The sequence below is a fragment of the Dasypus novemcinctus genome, chromosome 10, assembly GCF_030445035.2.
Source record: "Dasypus novemcinctus isolate mDasNov1 chromosome 10, mDasNov1.1.hap2, whole genome shotgun sequence".
In the NCBI taxonomy this organism is placed as follows: domain Eukaryota; kingdom Metazoa; phylum Chordata; class Mammalia; order Cingulata; family Dasypodidae; genus Dasypus; species Dasypus novemcinctus.
In genome coordinates this window covers 107075256-107090666 of record NC_080682.1, presented here as the reverse complement: position 1 = coordinate 107090666, position 15411 = coordinate 107075256, and the positions used below count along the sequence as shown (strand labels likewise).

Here is a 15411-nt window from a genome sequence, read left to right as displayed (position 1 = left end):
TAGTTTGTGTTTATTTTTCTAGTTCCTCCAACAGTGTAGTTAGATCATTGATTTTAGCCCTTTCTTCTTCTTCATTTTTTTATTTTTGATGTACCAGGGCCAGGGATTGAACCTAGGACCTAGTATGTGGGAAGCCATCACTCAACCACAGAGCCACATTGGTGCCCTTGAGTTGACCCCTTCACTTTTTTGCTTTTTGGGTTTTTGTTTGTTTGTTTTTTGCAAGGCACCAGGAACTGAACCTGGGACCTCCCATCTAGAAGTAGAAGCTCAACCACTTGAGCCACATCCTCTCCCTCTTTCTTCTTTTTTAATGTAAGCATTGAGCGCTATCAATTTCCATCTCAATACTGCCTTTGCTACATCCCATAGGTTCTGATATGTTGTATTCTGATTTTCATTCATCTCAAAATATTTACCAATTTCTCGCAATTTTTCATTCATCTCAAAATATTTACTGATTTCTCACAATTTCTTCTTTGACCCACTGATTATTTTAGAGAGTGTGTTGTTAAATCTCCATATATTTGTGAATTTTCTTCTGCCTTTTGTTTATTTCCAACTTTATTCCATTTTGATCAGAGAAAGTACTATGTATAATTTCAATCTTGTTGGATTTATTGAGATCTACTTTGTGACCCAACATATGGTCTTGGAGAAAGATCCATGAGCACTTGAGAAGAATATATATCCTTTTCTTTTGGGGTGCAATTCTATATATGTCTATTAGGTTTAATCCATTTATCATATAATTCAAACTCTGTTTCTTTATTGATCCTCTGCCTAGATGGTCTATGCTGAGAGTGGTATATTGAAGCCTCCACCTATTATTGTAGAAGTGTCTATTTCTCCCTTCATTTTTGCCATTGTTTGCTTCATGTACTTTGGGCATCATGGTTAGGTACATAAATATTTATGATTGTTGTTCTTCTAGGCGGATTGACCCTTTTATTAATATAGTTTTGTTCTTCGTCTCTTTTAACAGCTATTTGACTAAAGGTCTATTTTGTCCGATATTAGTATAGTTATCCCAGCTCTTTTTTGCTTTCTATTTGCATGGAATATCTTTTTCCATCCTTTCACTTTCAATCTATTTGTATCTTTGGGTCTAAGATGAATCTCTCGTAAATAATATATAGTTGGATCATGCTTTTTCTTATCCTGTCAATCTGTGTCTTTTGATTGGGGAGTTTAATCCATTAACTTTCATATAATTACTGTAAAGTTAGTATTTACTTCAGTTATTTTGTTAGTTGGTTTTTATGTGTGGTAGCTTTTTTAAAAGATCTCTTTTCCTTACTGCAACCTACTTTTCTGTATAATTGATCTTTTGTGATGTATCTGACTGATTCCTTTCTCATTTTTGTTTCTGTATATTTTTAAATACTATCTTTGTGATTATACTCAGGTTTGTATTACACAGCCTACATTTATAAGCTACTAATTTGAAAAGACACATCTTAGCTTCAGTAGCATACACTTTCTCTACTCTGAAATCCATCTGTTTCCCATCTTTATGTTGTTTTTTTCTCACATTGCCTTTTTATATTCTGCTTGTCCATTATCAGGAAATATACCTTTTTCTTGTTCAATTGTATTCTGACTCTAATAGGAATTAAAGAGTAGAGTTGTATATTGAGGATTCAGTACTTTTAGGTTTTGCATTAAGGGTTTTAGCTAGTTACCCTATCTAAATTTCTTCACACTACTCCAAACTACACTCTACTGTCTTTTGCTTTCATCTTGTAGAGCTCCCTTTATTAATAGTAATTTTTATTGGGAAGATCTCTTGCTAACAGACTCTCTTAATTTCTGTTTTCCTGTGACTATTTTAAACTCTTCCTCATTTTTGAAGGACAGTTTTGCTGGGTAAAGAATTTTTGGCTGGCAGTTTTTCTCTCAGTACCTTAGGGCTATCGTACCACTGCCTCCTTACTCTATGGTTTCAAATGAATATTACATTTTTAGTCTTATCGAGGATCCCTTGTATATGACAAATCACTTTTCTCTTGCTACTTTCAGAATTCTCTCTTTAACTTTGGCATTTGACTTTCTCAGAATGGGTCTATTAGGGTTTATTAGTATGTTTCTCAGAATGGGTCTATTAGGGTTTATTCAGTTTGGAGTGTGCTGCACTTCTTGGTCATGTATATTGACATCTTTCATAAGAGTTGAGAAATTTTCAGCCATTATCGCCTCAAATATTCTTTCTGCCCCCTTTCCCCTCTCTTTTCCTTCTGTGACACCCATATGTTTATACACTTCATGTTGTCACACAAATCTTTGCAACACTGCTCAATTTTTTCTATTCTTTTCACTGTTCTATGACTGTATAATAATATTGTCTTCTAGTTCGCTGAGTCTTTCTTATTCCTGTTCATATCTTCTATTATATGCCTCTAGTGTATTTTAATCTCTATTTTACATATATTTTAATACTTTTTAATTTATTTTTAAAAGATACTTAGATTACATAAAATGTTACATAAAAAAATATAGGGGATTTCCCTATGTCCCACTCCCCACACCTCCCACTTTTCCCACATTAACAACTTCTTTCATTAGTGTGGTACATTCATTGCAATTCATGAACACATTTTGGAGCATTGCCACACAGCATGGATTATAGTTTACATTGTAGTTTACACTGGTGTCTGGGCATCTGATTATTTTAAGTTTTTGTATTTCTTGTAGCATCAGTGCAGATTGTGCATTTCTAGGAATGCATCCATTTCATATAGGTTACCCAGTTTGTTGGCTTATAGTTTCTTATAATATCTTCTTTTTTTTTAAAGATTTATTTATTTATTTAATTCCCTCCCCTCCCCCGGTTGTCGTTCTCTGTGTCTATTTGCTGTGTCTTGTTTCTTTGTCTGCTTCTGTTGTCGTCAGCAGCACAGAAGTGTGGGTGGTGCCATTCCTGGGCAGGCTGCACTTTCTTTCGCGCTGGGAGGCTCTCCTTATGGGGCGCACTCCTTGTGCGTGGGGCTCCCCTACGCGGGGGACACCCCTGTGTGGCACGGCACTCCTAGCGCGCATCAGCACTGCGCATGGGCCAGCTGCACACGGGTCAAGCAGGCCCGGGGTTTGAACCGCGGACCTCCCATGTGGTAGACGGATGCCCTAATCACTGGGCCAAGTCCGTTTCCCTATAATGTCTTCTTGTGATCCTTTTTATTTCTGTCAGGTCCATCGTAACTTCCCCCCTTTCATTTCTGATTGTATTTACTTGCATCTTCTCTCCTTTTTTCTTTGTTAGTCTAGCTAGGGGTTTGTCAGTTTTATTGATCTTCTCAGAGAACCAGCTTTGGTTTTGTTGATTTTCTCTAATTTTTTTGGTTCTCAATTTCATTTATTTCTGCTCTAATCTTTATTATTTCTTACTTCTGCTTGCTTTGAGATTGGTTTGCTGTTCTTTTTCTAATTTCTTCACTTGTTCAGTTGTATCTTTGAGTTTAGCTCTTTCTTCTTTTTTAATATAGGCATTGACAGCTATAAATTTCTCTCTCACGGCTGCCTTTGCTGTACTCCATAAGGTTTTCGTTGTTTATGTTTTTTTGAGGTACCAAGGCTGGGGTTTGAACCTGGGACCTCATATGTGGGAAGCCAGCACTCAACCATTGAGCCACATTGGCTCCCCTTAGTTGGTTTTCTCATTTGTTTGCCATGGTGTTTTTTGTTTTGTTTTTAGAAGGCACTGGGAACCAAACCTGGGACCTTCCATATGGGAAGCAGGCACTCAGCAGCTTGAACCACATCCACTCTCCTCCCATAAGTTTTGATAAATTGTGTTCTCATTTTCATTTGTCTCAATATATTTACTGATTTTACTTACAATTTTTTATTTGACCCACTGATTATTTAGGAGTGTGTTGTTTAGCCTCCATATATTTGCAAATTTACCTCTTTTCTGTCTATTATTGATTTCCAGTTTCATTCGATTATGATCTGAGATGGTGCTTGGTATAATTTCAGTCTTTTTATACTTATTGAGAGGTGCATTGTGGCCTAACATGTAATCTATCCTGGAGAAAGATCCCATGGGCACTTAAGAAGAATGTATAACTGCTGAGTTTGGATGCAGCATTCTGTATATGTCTGCTAGGTCTAACTCGTTTGTCATATTGTTCAAGTTCTCTGTTTCTTTGTTGATCTTCTGCCTAGTTGTTCTATCTAATGATGTGAGTGGTATGTTGACATCTCCAACAATGATTGTAAAGATATCTGTTTCTTCCTTCAGTTTTGCCAGGGTTTATCTCAGGTATTTTGAGGCACCCTGGTTAACTGCATAGATATTTATGATTTTTATATCTTCCTGGTGAATTGTCCCTTTTATTAATATCTAATGGCCTTCTCTATCACTTATAACTTTTTTGCATTTAAAGTCTGTTTTGTCCAATATTAGTATAGCTACCCCTGTTCTTTTTTGGTTACTATTTGCATGGAATTTTCTTTTTCCAACCTTTTCCTTTCAGCCAGTTTGTATCCCTGGGTCTAAGGTAAGCAGCATATGGATGGCTCATGTTTTTTTTATCCATTCTGTCAGCCTATATCTTTTGATTAGGGAGTTTAATCCATTCACATTCTATGATATTCCTGTAAATGCATCATTTAGTTCTACCATTTTATTCTTTGGTTTTCATATGTCATGTCATATTTTTGTCTGTATTTTTACTCTTTTGGTTATCCTGTCTATTATTCTTTCTTCTATACTCTCTTCCAAGCCTCTCTCTCCTGTGTTTTTCTTTTAGGCTCTAAGACTTCCTTTATTTTTTTTTTATTTTTTTTTTATTTTTTAATATTTATTTATTATTATTATTTTTAATTACAATAAAAAAATATATATATGAGGTCCCATTCAACCCCACCGCCCCCGCCCCCCACTCCCCCCACAGCAACACTCTCTCCCATCATCGTGATACATCCATTGCACCTGGTAAGTTCATCTCTGAGCATCACTGCACCCCATAGTCAATGGTCCACATCATAGCCCAGACTCTCTCACGTTCCATCCAGTGGGCCCTGGGGGGATCTACAGTGTCCCGTAATTGTCCATGAAGCACTATCCAGGACAACTCCACGTCCCGAAAACGCCTCCACATCTCATCTCTTCCTCCCGTTCCCCACACCCAGCAGCCCCCATGGCTACCGTTCCCACACCCATTCCACATTTTCTCTGTGGACATTGGATTGGTTGTGACCATTGCACACCTATGTCAAGTGAGGGCTTAGATTGCACATGGGTACTGGATGCACTCTTCCTGCTTCTAGTTGTAGACACTCTAGGCTCCATGTTGTGGTGGTTGACCTTCTTCAACTCCATGTTAGCTGAGTGGAGTTAGTCCAATAAGTCAAAGTGTAGGAGCTGAAGTCTGTTGAGGCTGTGGGCCTGGGTGTCATATTATCAGTCCAGAGATTCAAATCCCCTACATATATCTTAAACCCAGCACCAACTACAATTCCAATAAAGTAGCATGCAAGTCTTGTGAAAAGAGATCCCCTCTGAGTCCATTTCCATCACGCAGAAACACCAGCTCCAAAGAAGGGCCATCTGTCATGGCAGTGAACCCCTTCTGCCATGACCATAGAACCCGTGGGTCTCTTTATCCCTCAAAAGAACCAATACCTGGGGTTGTATCTACCTTATCTGTCTCTTAGACTCTGTTCAGTTGTACATAGGGGTATTCCTTCTGACAACCTCCAGACTCTTTTTTAGAGACTCACAGCCTTATAATCTCATTTCTCCTTTCCATTTCCCCCTTACATTAGGTCAAACCGCTTCCCGAAGTCATGTTATTATATGTAGACAGGTATATTCTGCTGTTCCACATTGAATCTTTAATTCAAGGTCATTTTCTAGTTGCTTCTTCAGCTGGTATGTGGTAGTGATCCCTCGGTGCCAGGGAGGCTCATCCCCGGGTGTCGTGTCCCACGCTGGGGGGAGTGCATCACATCTACACGCTGATTTTGGCTGTGAGAGTGGCCACATTTGAGTAACATGAAGGCTGTCAGGAGGAAACCCCCAGGCACAATGCTACTCTAGGCCTTGTTCTTATTGCAGGTGCATAGGCTCAAAAGTGTAGCCATTAGTATCAAGAGCCCACTGTTGGGCCCTCCTTCCTTCCTGGTTCTTGCCGTTGCACCTGGAGGATTGCCGCTGCTCTCCCAGGGCCCACAACAGTGACCCCCCGGCCAGGAGCCCAGTACCCCCCTAGCTGTTGTTATTAATTGTTTCCACTATGAGTATATATAGACATTACCATATACCCTGGGCATATGCCCTGTATAACTCCCTGTCAACCATATATATCCTGTCAATAACATCCCATATCAGTATTCCTCCGCTGCCATTGTTGAACCACTCTGTGATCCAAAACTTCCCGTAAAGTGAATCCCAACATAATGTCAGCTTCAGAAGAGTCTTAGATCACCAAAATTCATATATACAATATACAGTATTTCCCCAGATCCACCATAAAACCTTTTCCCTTCCACAGCAATAATCTTTTAACTTATTCATATCATATTTCCTGAAACTGATGTACAGATTCCGAAACTATAGTTTTCAAACAAGGTAACATTTGTGCTTACTATGTGGTCCATACTTTAGGTTGTACAGTTTTCTAAATTTTTTAGTTATCCTATGTTTTGTCTTATGGTTTTCATTATTAGTCTGTCGTCCCCTATATGTTTTTGGTGTAATATTAGCTGTTTTATATTCATCCTCGTGTACTCTCACATAACTCCTCTTTTGCCCCCTTATTTACCTTTGTTCCATCCATTGCACGTCCATTTTCCCCTCCCCTTAGGGCCCACAACGCCTGCCAATCTAATGCCCTGGGAGCCGTCCTTTCTCACGAGAGATACAGTTCTCTCTATTCGACGGCATTAGTCTTCCCCAGGATATGGGTCCACCCCACCCAATGGTAGAACCCACCTTGGCAAAATGAGCCTTCAGCTATTCCCTCCGGAGTCCGTCCCGCATCAGACCATACCCCCTGAGCGTCCTAACCAGGTAACCCTCCTACTTATACTTTGATACGTTTTACTCAACATTTAGTTCTCAATGAACTTCTGGCACTCTCCCATGTTTGTATGTTGCCCCTCCCTCCCACCTCTAAGACTTCCTTTAATATTTCCTGCAAAGGTGGTCTTTTTTACGAACTCTCTAAATTTCTGTTTGTTTGTCAGTATTTTATACTCATCTTCTTATCTGAAGGACAATTTTGCTTAATAAAGAATTCTCAGCTGGCAGTTTTTCTCTTTCAGTATCCTAATTGTATCAGACATCTGTCTTCTTGTCTCCATGGTCTCTGATGAGAAATCTGCACGAAGTCTTACTTGGCATCCCTTGTATATGATGGTTTGATTCTCCCTTTCTGCCCTCAGAATCTTCTCTTTATCTTTGACATTTGACATTCTGAGTAGTATGTGTCCTGAAGTAGGTCTGTTTGTATTTGTTCTGGTTGGTGTATGGTGCACCTCTTAGACATGTAAGTTCATTTCTTTCATGAGAGTTGGGAAATTTTCAGCTATTATTTCCTCAAATACTCATTCTGCCTCTTTTCCCTTTTCTTCTCTTTCTGGAATTCCCATGACAAATAATGTTGTTGAATTTCATGTTGTCATTCAAGTCCCTGAGCCCCTGCTCAATTTTTTCCATTCTTTTCTTTCTCTGTTCTTTCCTCTCTTCAATTTCAACTGTTCTGTCTTTGGTATTGCTTATTCTTTCATCTGTAATTCAAGTGTGCTGTTGTATGCCTCTAATATGTTTTTGTTGTTCGTAATTTTTTTTAGGTACTGGGGGCCAGGGATTGAACCTGGGACCTCATATGTGGAAAGCCAGTCCTCAGCCACCGAGCCACATCAGCTTCTCTGATTTGGCTTTTTCTTTTCTTTTTTTTTTGCTTGTTGTTTGTTTTTGTTTTTTTCAGGAGGCACCAGGAACTGAACCTGGGACTCCCTTTGGAAAAGGGGGTTGTTCAACATCTTGAGCCACATCTGTTCCCTAATAGGTTTATTTTTTTGTGGCTTTTTTTTTTTTTTTTGAGGTACCAGGACTGGAGATTGAACTGAGTCTCAACCACTGAACCATGTTGGCTCCCCTGAGTTGATTTTTTCATTTGTTTAATTGTTGTTTTGCTTTTGTTTTTAGGAGGCACTGGGGCCAAACATGGGACCTCCAATATGGGAAATAGGCACTCAACTGTTTGAGCCACATCTGCTCCCTCTGATTTGTTTTGTTTTTTTGTAAAGATTTATTTTTTATTTCTCTCCCCTTCCCCTCCCCTCCCCCCCCCAGTTGTCTGCTCTCTGAGTCCATTTGCTGTGTGTTCTTCTGTGACTGCTTCTATCCTTGTCAACGGCACCGGGAATCTGTGTTTCTTTTTGTTGCGTCATCTTGCTGTGTCAGCTCTCCGTGTGTGCAGTGCCATTCCTGGGCAGGCTGCACTTTCGCACTGGGCGGCTCTCCTTACAGGGCGCACTCTTTGCTCATGGGGCTCCCCTACACGGGGGACACCCCTGCGTGGCACGGCACTCCTTGTGCACATCAGCAGTGCGCATGGACCAGCTCCACACGGGTCAGGGAGGCCCAGGGTTTGAACCGCGGACTTCCCATGTGGTAGGCGGATGCCCTATCCTTTGGGCCATGTCCGCTTCCCTCTGATTTGTTTTTGATCTCACCTATTGTGTCTTTCATTCCCATGAGCTCTGTGACTTTTCATTCAGGATTTAAAATTCTTTTTTTGTGCTCACTAAATGTCTTCTTAATGTTGTTTATCTCTTTCGCCATATTATCTTTCAACTCATTAATTTGATTTTGGAAATTCGTGTGCATCTCAGTAATTAGTTGTCTCAAATCCCATCTCTTTTCTAGGGCTTTGATATGTTCCTTTTCTTGGACCATGTCTGCATTTTCTTAGTATGGTTTGTAATGTTTTTGCTGGTGTCTAGGCATCTGATTAGGATGGTAGTTTACTCAGATCCTCAATTTCTCTCTCTTTCATAGGGATTTAATGGCAGGAAGCTGTGTGTTATGGCTGCTCTTTGATTTTTGGTTCAACCTGGTTCATTAAGATTGTCCCTGTTAGTTGCTCAAAACTGGGTTCTGGACCTGGTAATGGGTTGCAGATCCACTTCCTAGGGCCTTGGGGAGGGAGGTTGTAAAGGCTGGAATAAGTCTCATTTACTTTTCATTTCCTCACATGTACTTCCTTGGGTTGCCAGCAGATGGCACTCCTTGGCAGCCTTCTCAGTTCAATACCTGCTCAGAGTGTGTTTGCTGCAACACAGACTGAATCAATGTAATATAGGTTCCTGCTTGTAGGCTAAGAGCTTTGTAATTCAAACTTTCTCAGAGACAGTTCTCCAGCCTTCCCTGGCAGCCTCTTCCCTTTCCCAGGTAGGAAATAATTTCACTCCCCTGGGTGCCCTCAACAATCAGTCCCAGTTAGTAGAGAAGGAGATTGGGAAGGTCAGATCTCTTCAGTCCAGAATCTCTTTAGCCCTGAGCTGGCGCCCAAGGCAAACAATGGTGTGGCCTCACCTAGCCTGGAAGGGCTAGTGGGACACAGCAGACCCTGTTTGTGGGTGAAAAGCTGAGTCAGCCTTAGGCTGTGTCCTCCTCTCTCCCCTTTCCTAGAGCAGTGGGTCCCTGGGCCCCCTCTGTCTGTCGCCAGCCCAGAGGCCTGAGAGTTCAAAAATGTCTTGAGTGTGGGGGAGGGTGCTGGCAGTATTGGCCTTGGCCTTTAATTCACAGATTTGCTGTCATGACTCTTTTCCTTTGTCCTCTTTCTTCTGGGTGGTGTCCAGCCTTTGCCTGGTGTCCTAAACCCTAGAAGATTTTTTTTTCCAGGCCTTTTCAGCCTGCCCTCTAGCTATTTTTCTGGGAGAGAAAAGAGTCTTGTGTCTTTCTAGTCCTCCATCTTCCGAGAAGTGGCATCTGATTATTTTAATTTGTTAACTCTGAAGGTCAGTTTTCCCTCATCTAGGGTTTTATTATTGGTTGCCATTGTGTTACCACTCTTTTTCTTCTTTTTTTTTAACAGAGTTATTTTATTTCTCTCCCCTCACCTTGTTGTTTTGCACTGGCTGGCTGCTCTCTGTGTCTGTTCGCTGTGTGCTCTCTGTGTCTCCTTGTCTTGTTTTTAGGAGGCACCAGAAACCAACCCTGGGACTTCTTCCTATGTGGGAGGGAGGGACTCAATCGCTGGAGCCAGCTCCACGCCCTAAGGCTCTTCTTTGATGCTTGGTCTACCTTATTCTGGACCTTTAGAATAGCCCATGTTTAAGTGTTCAGATTTTCTTAGCTTTTTTTCTTCTGGATATACAGTACAGTTTTTATAATTGCAGTTTTGTGCAACTGTTTCACCTCCAGGAAAAAGCTTCCTTTCCTCTGTTCCTTTTCCAGAAATCTTGATCTGTTCTGTTTAGTTTTATGCAGACATATCTCCCCAGCTCCTGTGATTTGTTTAAATTCTCTCCCTCCCTCAGCGCCCCCTTTTCCTTACACTTTTTAGTTCTGGGGCCTGTCCTGTCTTACAGAAGCTCAGTCTCCACCCCCTTTAAATTTCTACGAGGCTTTTCTGTCTTTTTTCTTCCCCGTTAGGGTATCCCACCCCAGGGTCCCAGATGGGGTCAATCCAGAAAGGTGGGTTGATCCAGAAAGGTCCAATTTGCATTTCGGTGGTCCAGCGAACAGTGACTGGATTGAGTGAGTGCATCTCTTGCCATGTTCCCTCTCCTCACTTTTTTCCCCTGTGGTCCCTTTTGTATTGGCCCTCCTCCACAGCGTGTGCTCTGCCTAGGGCCTCTGCAGACTTGGGTGCCTGTGCCTAGACTTGTGTGGGGTTCTCACTCGCTGCTGTGAGTGGCTCTTGGGCTGCATCCCTTGTAGGAGGAAGCTGGGCCATGCTTCTCTGCACAGCTCCCAAACTGTGCAGGACAGAGGTACAGACTGGCTGCTCCTACCTCTTCTTGGAGATTATTCCTCTTTTTCTTGGATTCAGCGTTGTGGAGTCCTTTCCAATCTTTATCATCCTCCAGAGTTCTAAGCAAGTAGAATTTGCTCTTTAATTGGTGATTCTGAGGGAAGATATTTTTCAGAGGATGCCTTACATTGCCATGTTGATGACATCATCCTCCCTTTTGTCTAATTTTAAATGTTAGAAAAAACCTTCTGGAACCTACCAGCAGCCAGTGTCTGATAGGCCAGACCTGTATCACATGTTCACGTAGTCATTGGTAAGGGGAATGAGACATTCATGATTGGTTTAGACTGGTCAAGACTTATTTCTTGGAGCTGGATTCCAGAAGCACATATCCAATCAGAGAAATGGGAATAAAATTAGGGTTATCTAACAAGAAGAAATAGAGAATAGTCTATTGGGAAGATAATTAGTAATGTCTGGTACATTGGTCCCTCCTCCTCCTCTCCTGTCTTGTTATTCTTTCTATGTATACCAGACAGAGCAATTTTTGTAAGACACGAATCTGATCGTATCAGTCCTCTGTCTAACAACCTTTAGTGGATTTCCATAAGTTGTAGGATAAAGTCCACACTCCTTTATAGGCCAACATGGACCCACATAATCTAGGGACTGCCTCTCTAGCATTATTTTGTTGTTTTTCATTCTTTCAAAGGCACCTTGGTTTCTCCTGCCTCAGTAGGCTGAAACGCCTTCACAACCCTGCCACCCACTTTCCTGGAACCAACTCTTACTCAGCTTGTAGGTCTCAGTTGAAATATTACTTCCTCCATTAAATATTTCATCACTTCCAGATTGACATTAGGACCTCTTATTGTTTCCCATAGCATCTTGAATTTTTCTTTTAAAGTATTTATCACATTTACGTGCTTGATATTTGGCTTCCTGTGAGATTGTAAGCTCTGTGAAGGCATAGAATGTGTCTGTTTTATCTTTATTATCTTCCCAATGCCTAGTTCAAACAAAATATATATATGTGTATATATATATATACTGTGGGATATTATTCAGCTGTAAGAAGAAATGAACTCCTGATGCATCCAACAACACGGATGAACCTTGAGGACATTATTTTGAGTGAAATAAGCCAGGCACAAGGGGACAGATGCTGTGATCTCACTAATATGTGCTAGGTATAATGAGCAAACTCGTGGAGTTAATATCTTGAATGTAGGTCATGATGAGATCGAATGACAGTGGAGAGTAGGGAGCTGATTCTTAATTTGTGCAGACATTTTAAATTTTTGCATGTTTGGAAATGGATGGAGGTAATGGTGGCCCATTGTCATGGGTATGGTTGGCAGTGCTGAGTTGACTGTGATTATGGTTGAAGGGGAAGTTTGGCATTGTGAATGTCACTAGAAGGAAAGCTAGAGGATAAAATATGTGACTATAATATAGTGAACCCTGTTGTGGACTGTGAACGTGGTCAATGATACAAATATAAGAATGTTCTTACATGAACTAGAACAAATGTACATCATTATTACAACACGTTATTAATAGGGAGGTATGGGGGGAAATACACCTAATACAGACTATGGAATATAGTTAACAGTAATATTTTGATATTTTTTCCATCAGCTGTAGCAAAGGTGCCTCACTGGTACAAAGTGGCAGTAATAGGAGAGTGTAAAGTGTATGGGTTTTTCTTTTTGGAGCAATGAAAATGTTCTAAAATTGATCAGGGAGATGAATGCCCAACTCTGTGATTATACCGAGAACTACTGATTGTGCACTTTGGATGGATTCTATGGTGTGTTAATAAAAAAAAAAAAAAATAGAAGCAAATAGAAGATAAAGCCCAGAAACACAGAATTTATAAGAACCAGGTAGATAAAGTAGGGCCCAGAAAACACGGAGAAGAAGCAACGAGAGAGGAAGAACTCCTCCTAACAACGTCTTGAAGTCCTCCCATTTTGTAGCTGGGAAACTGAGAAGGGGAGGACCTGAGATTGCAACTCAGTCATGAGCAACCTCAAAGCCCTTGCTTGTTCCACTTCACCAGACTGCCTTCCTCAGCTGGGAGTCATTTGTTGCCTTGGCCAATTCCGTAAACTTTATTGGGGCTTTGAGAGCTGACCCTCTGCTCTGTGTTCCAGCTGAAGCACCACTGTGTGAGGAAGCCGTCGGAGCTGTGCAACATTAACGTGAGCGGCCTGAAGTTCTCCAAGGTAAGGCCAACCAGCAAGGATTGTTATGGTGGTGCTCCAGACGGACAGTGGTGCCTGACTGTTCTGGTTTGTCCTTTCTGCTTCCAGGAGTCCCTGACAACTAGAAATGTGGTCTCGTGGAAAGAGGGAGGGTCAGACAAGGATATGCTGAGTAGAAATAATACTCAGACACAGAATTTTTCTATAAATTTGGTATTGACATTGTCCCTTGGTGAGATGAACTAAAGGAAATATCCTCATGAAACTCGTTTTGAATTTGTGGTAGAATTTTGTTGGTGCACAAGTCACTTTATGACATTGAGTTCCCATCATGAGAGCCTATAGCAGAAAGTTCTCTCAGGTTTCAGTGGCAAGATTCTCCCAAGAAGCTGGTTTATTCTTAATTTGTAGATACATGACTCATGTAATGAATTGTGTTTTTTCCTTTGCATTAGTTGATAGGCAGCTTGGAGCCAAATTAGCCGCCCACTATTAGCCAGTGTATATCCAGGATACGATGGCATGATATTTTGTATAAAAAACTACTCTCCTGTTTTATTGATCTTCCATGGCATATCAAGAGAGATTGCTTGTATAAAAATCGGCCATGTGGAATCGAGGTTATGAGCCACAGGATGGCCAAATTAATGGGGGAGCAGACTTCTTCCTAAGCAGGTTCTGCATCCCTTCCTCCAGCAAGCCTGTACTCAGAATTGAGTTACTGAGAGATGGGACAGCCATAGAGATGCCTGGGGCCAAATGTCTTGGGACCCAGAATGAGCTGGCATACCTATCCCAGAGATGTTAATATGTACTTCACATGTAAGTATGATACGAAACAGGAGATAGCAGGGGCCTCTATCCGTGCAACTGTTGAAGGCTGCAGCATGGCTGGCCAAAGCTCAACACCCCCTCAGGCACTGTCGGTTCTTCCTTCACTCACTCACACATTCACTTCCTCACCCACCCATCCACCTACCCACCAGAATACTGAGGCCTAGTCTGGCTCTGTACTGTTTACTGGAGGGCACGGAGGCGGGTGGGCCACTGCCCTGCCCTCTGGGGCGCACAGTCCAGTGGGGAGGGAGGAGGACAGGCTTAGGTAGCTATGGAGATAGACACATAAACAAGCAATGACTAGTTTACACAGTGAATGAGGGAAACACTGAGAGCTGTCAGTCCACAGAGGACAGCCCCAACTCAGCCTTAGACTCAGGGAAGGTATCCTGGAGACCTACAGGGTGATTGGGAGCTTGCTAAACTCGAAGTATGTGGGCTGGGAGTAGCCATGCTCTTCCTTCCCCTCTGGGGAAGTGGTGAACACCTTCAGGTTACAAAGACACTTGTATGCAAAGAATGCAAAACAAAGTTAACTTTATTGTAGAAAAGTGGGCTCAGTTGTGAGAGGCAGCGCATTTGCCAAGTGGCACTCAGTTTGGGGCTGAGGGTGTACTAAGGCCCATGTGACCCATCCCAGACCCAGGACCCTGTGTCTTCTAACTGAAGAAGTCTCTGGGGAAAGGATGGATTCTTAAATAAGATACAAATAGCTTAAACCATAAAGGAAGGTGTTTATAAAACTTAATTAAGGTTTAAAATATCTTAACTAAAAGCCCCATAAACAAAGGCAAAAGATAAGCTGCAGACCGAAAGGCAATATTAGCAATACATATAACCAAAAAGGTTAGGAGCTAGAATGTTTAAAGAACTGCCACAAAGCAATAGGAAAAACAAACAAACAATAAACTACCCAGTAGAAGAATGGACAACAGATATGAATATGTTAGATCACAGAAGAGAAAACCTGAGAGGCTAATAAATATAGGAAAATATATGCAGCCTCACAAGTAATCAAGGAAATGGAAATGAGATGCCATTTCACAAGCATCCAGTTGGCAAAAATTCAAGTTTTATAAAGCTAACTGTTGGAAAGGTTTAAAGAAATAGGAATTCTTATTCACCATGAATGGGACCGTAAATTGGTTCAGCTACTTTGGAGAGAAATGTGGCACTAATAAAGTTGAAGATGGACATTCCTACAACCCACAATTCCCCTTGTAGAAATATCACCAGAAAAACTCTTATGATAAGAGTCTCAGGGGAAATATAACTGTACAAGAATATTCATTCATTGCAACATTTTTTCTGCCCTCCCCCCCCCCCCCGTGGCTTGCTTGCTATCTGTTCTCTGTGTCCATTTGCTGTGCATTCTTCTGTGTCTATATTTATTTTTATTTATACCCCCCCCCCTTGCAACTTGCTTGTTGTCT

The 15411-nt window shown here is 41.3% G+C and overlaps 1 protein-coding gene across 5 annotated transcripts in view; it reads left to right on the top strand.

Annotated features, from left to right (window-relative positions):
* XRRA1 (X-ray radiation resistance associated 1) overlaps window positions 1-15411 on the top strand; it is a 98315-nt gene that overhangs the window by 22920 nt on the left and 59984 nt on the right. For all 5 annotated transcript variants that reach the window (XM_058305950.2, XM_058305949.2, XM_023585821.3 and 2 more), the window contains exon 5: window positions 13091-13162. In XM_058305950.2, coding sequence (XP_058161933.1) covers window positions 13091-13162 — 72 coding nt within the window. The remainder of the gene's footprint in view (window positions 1-13090; window positions 13163-15411) is intronic.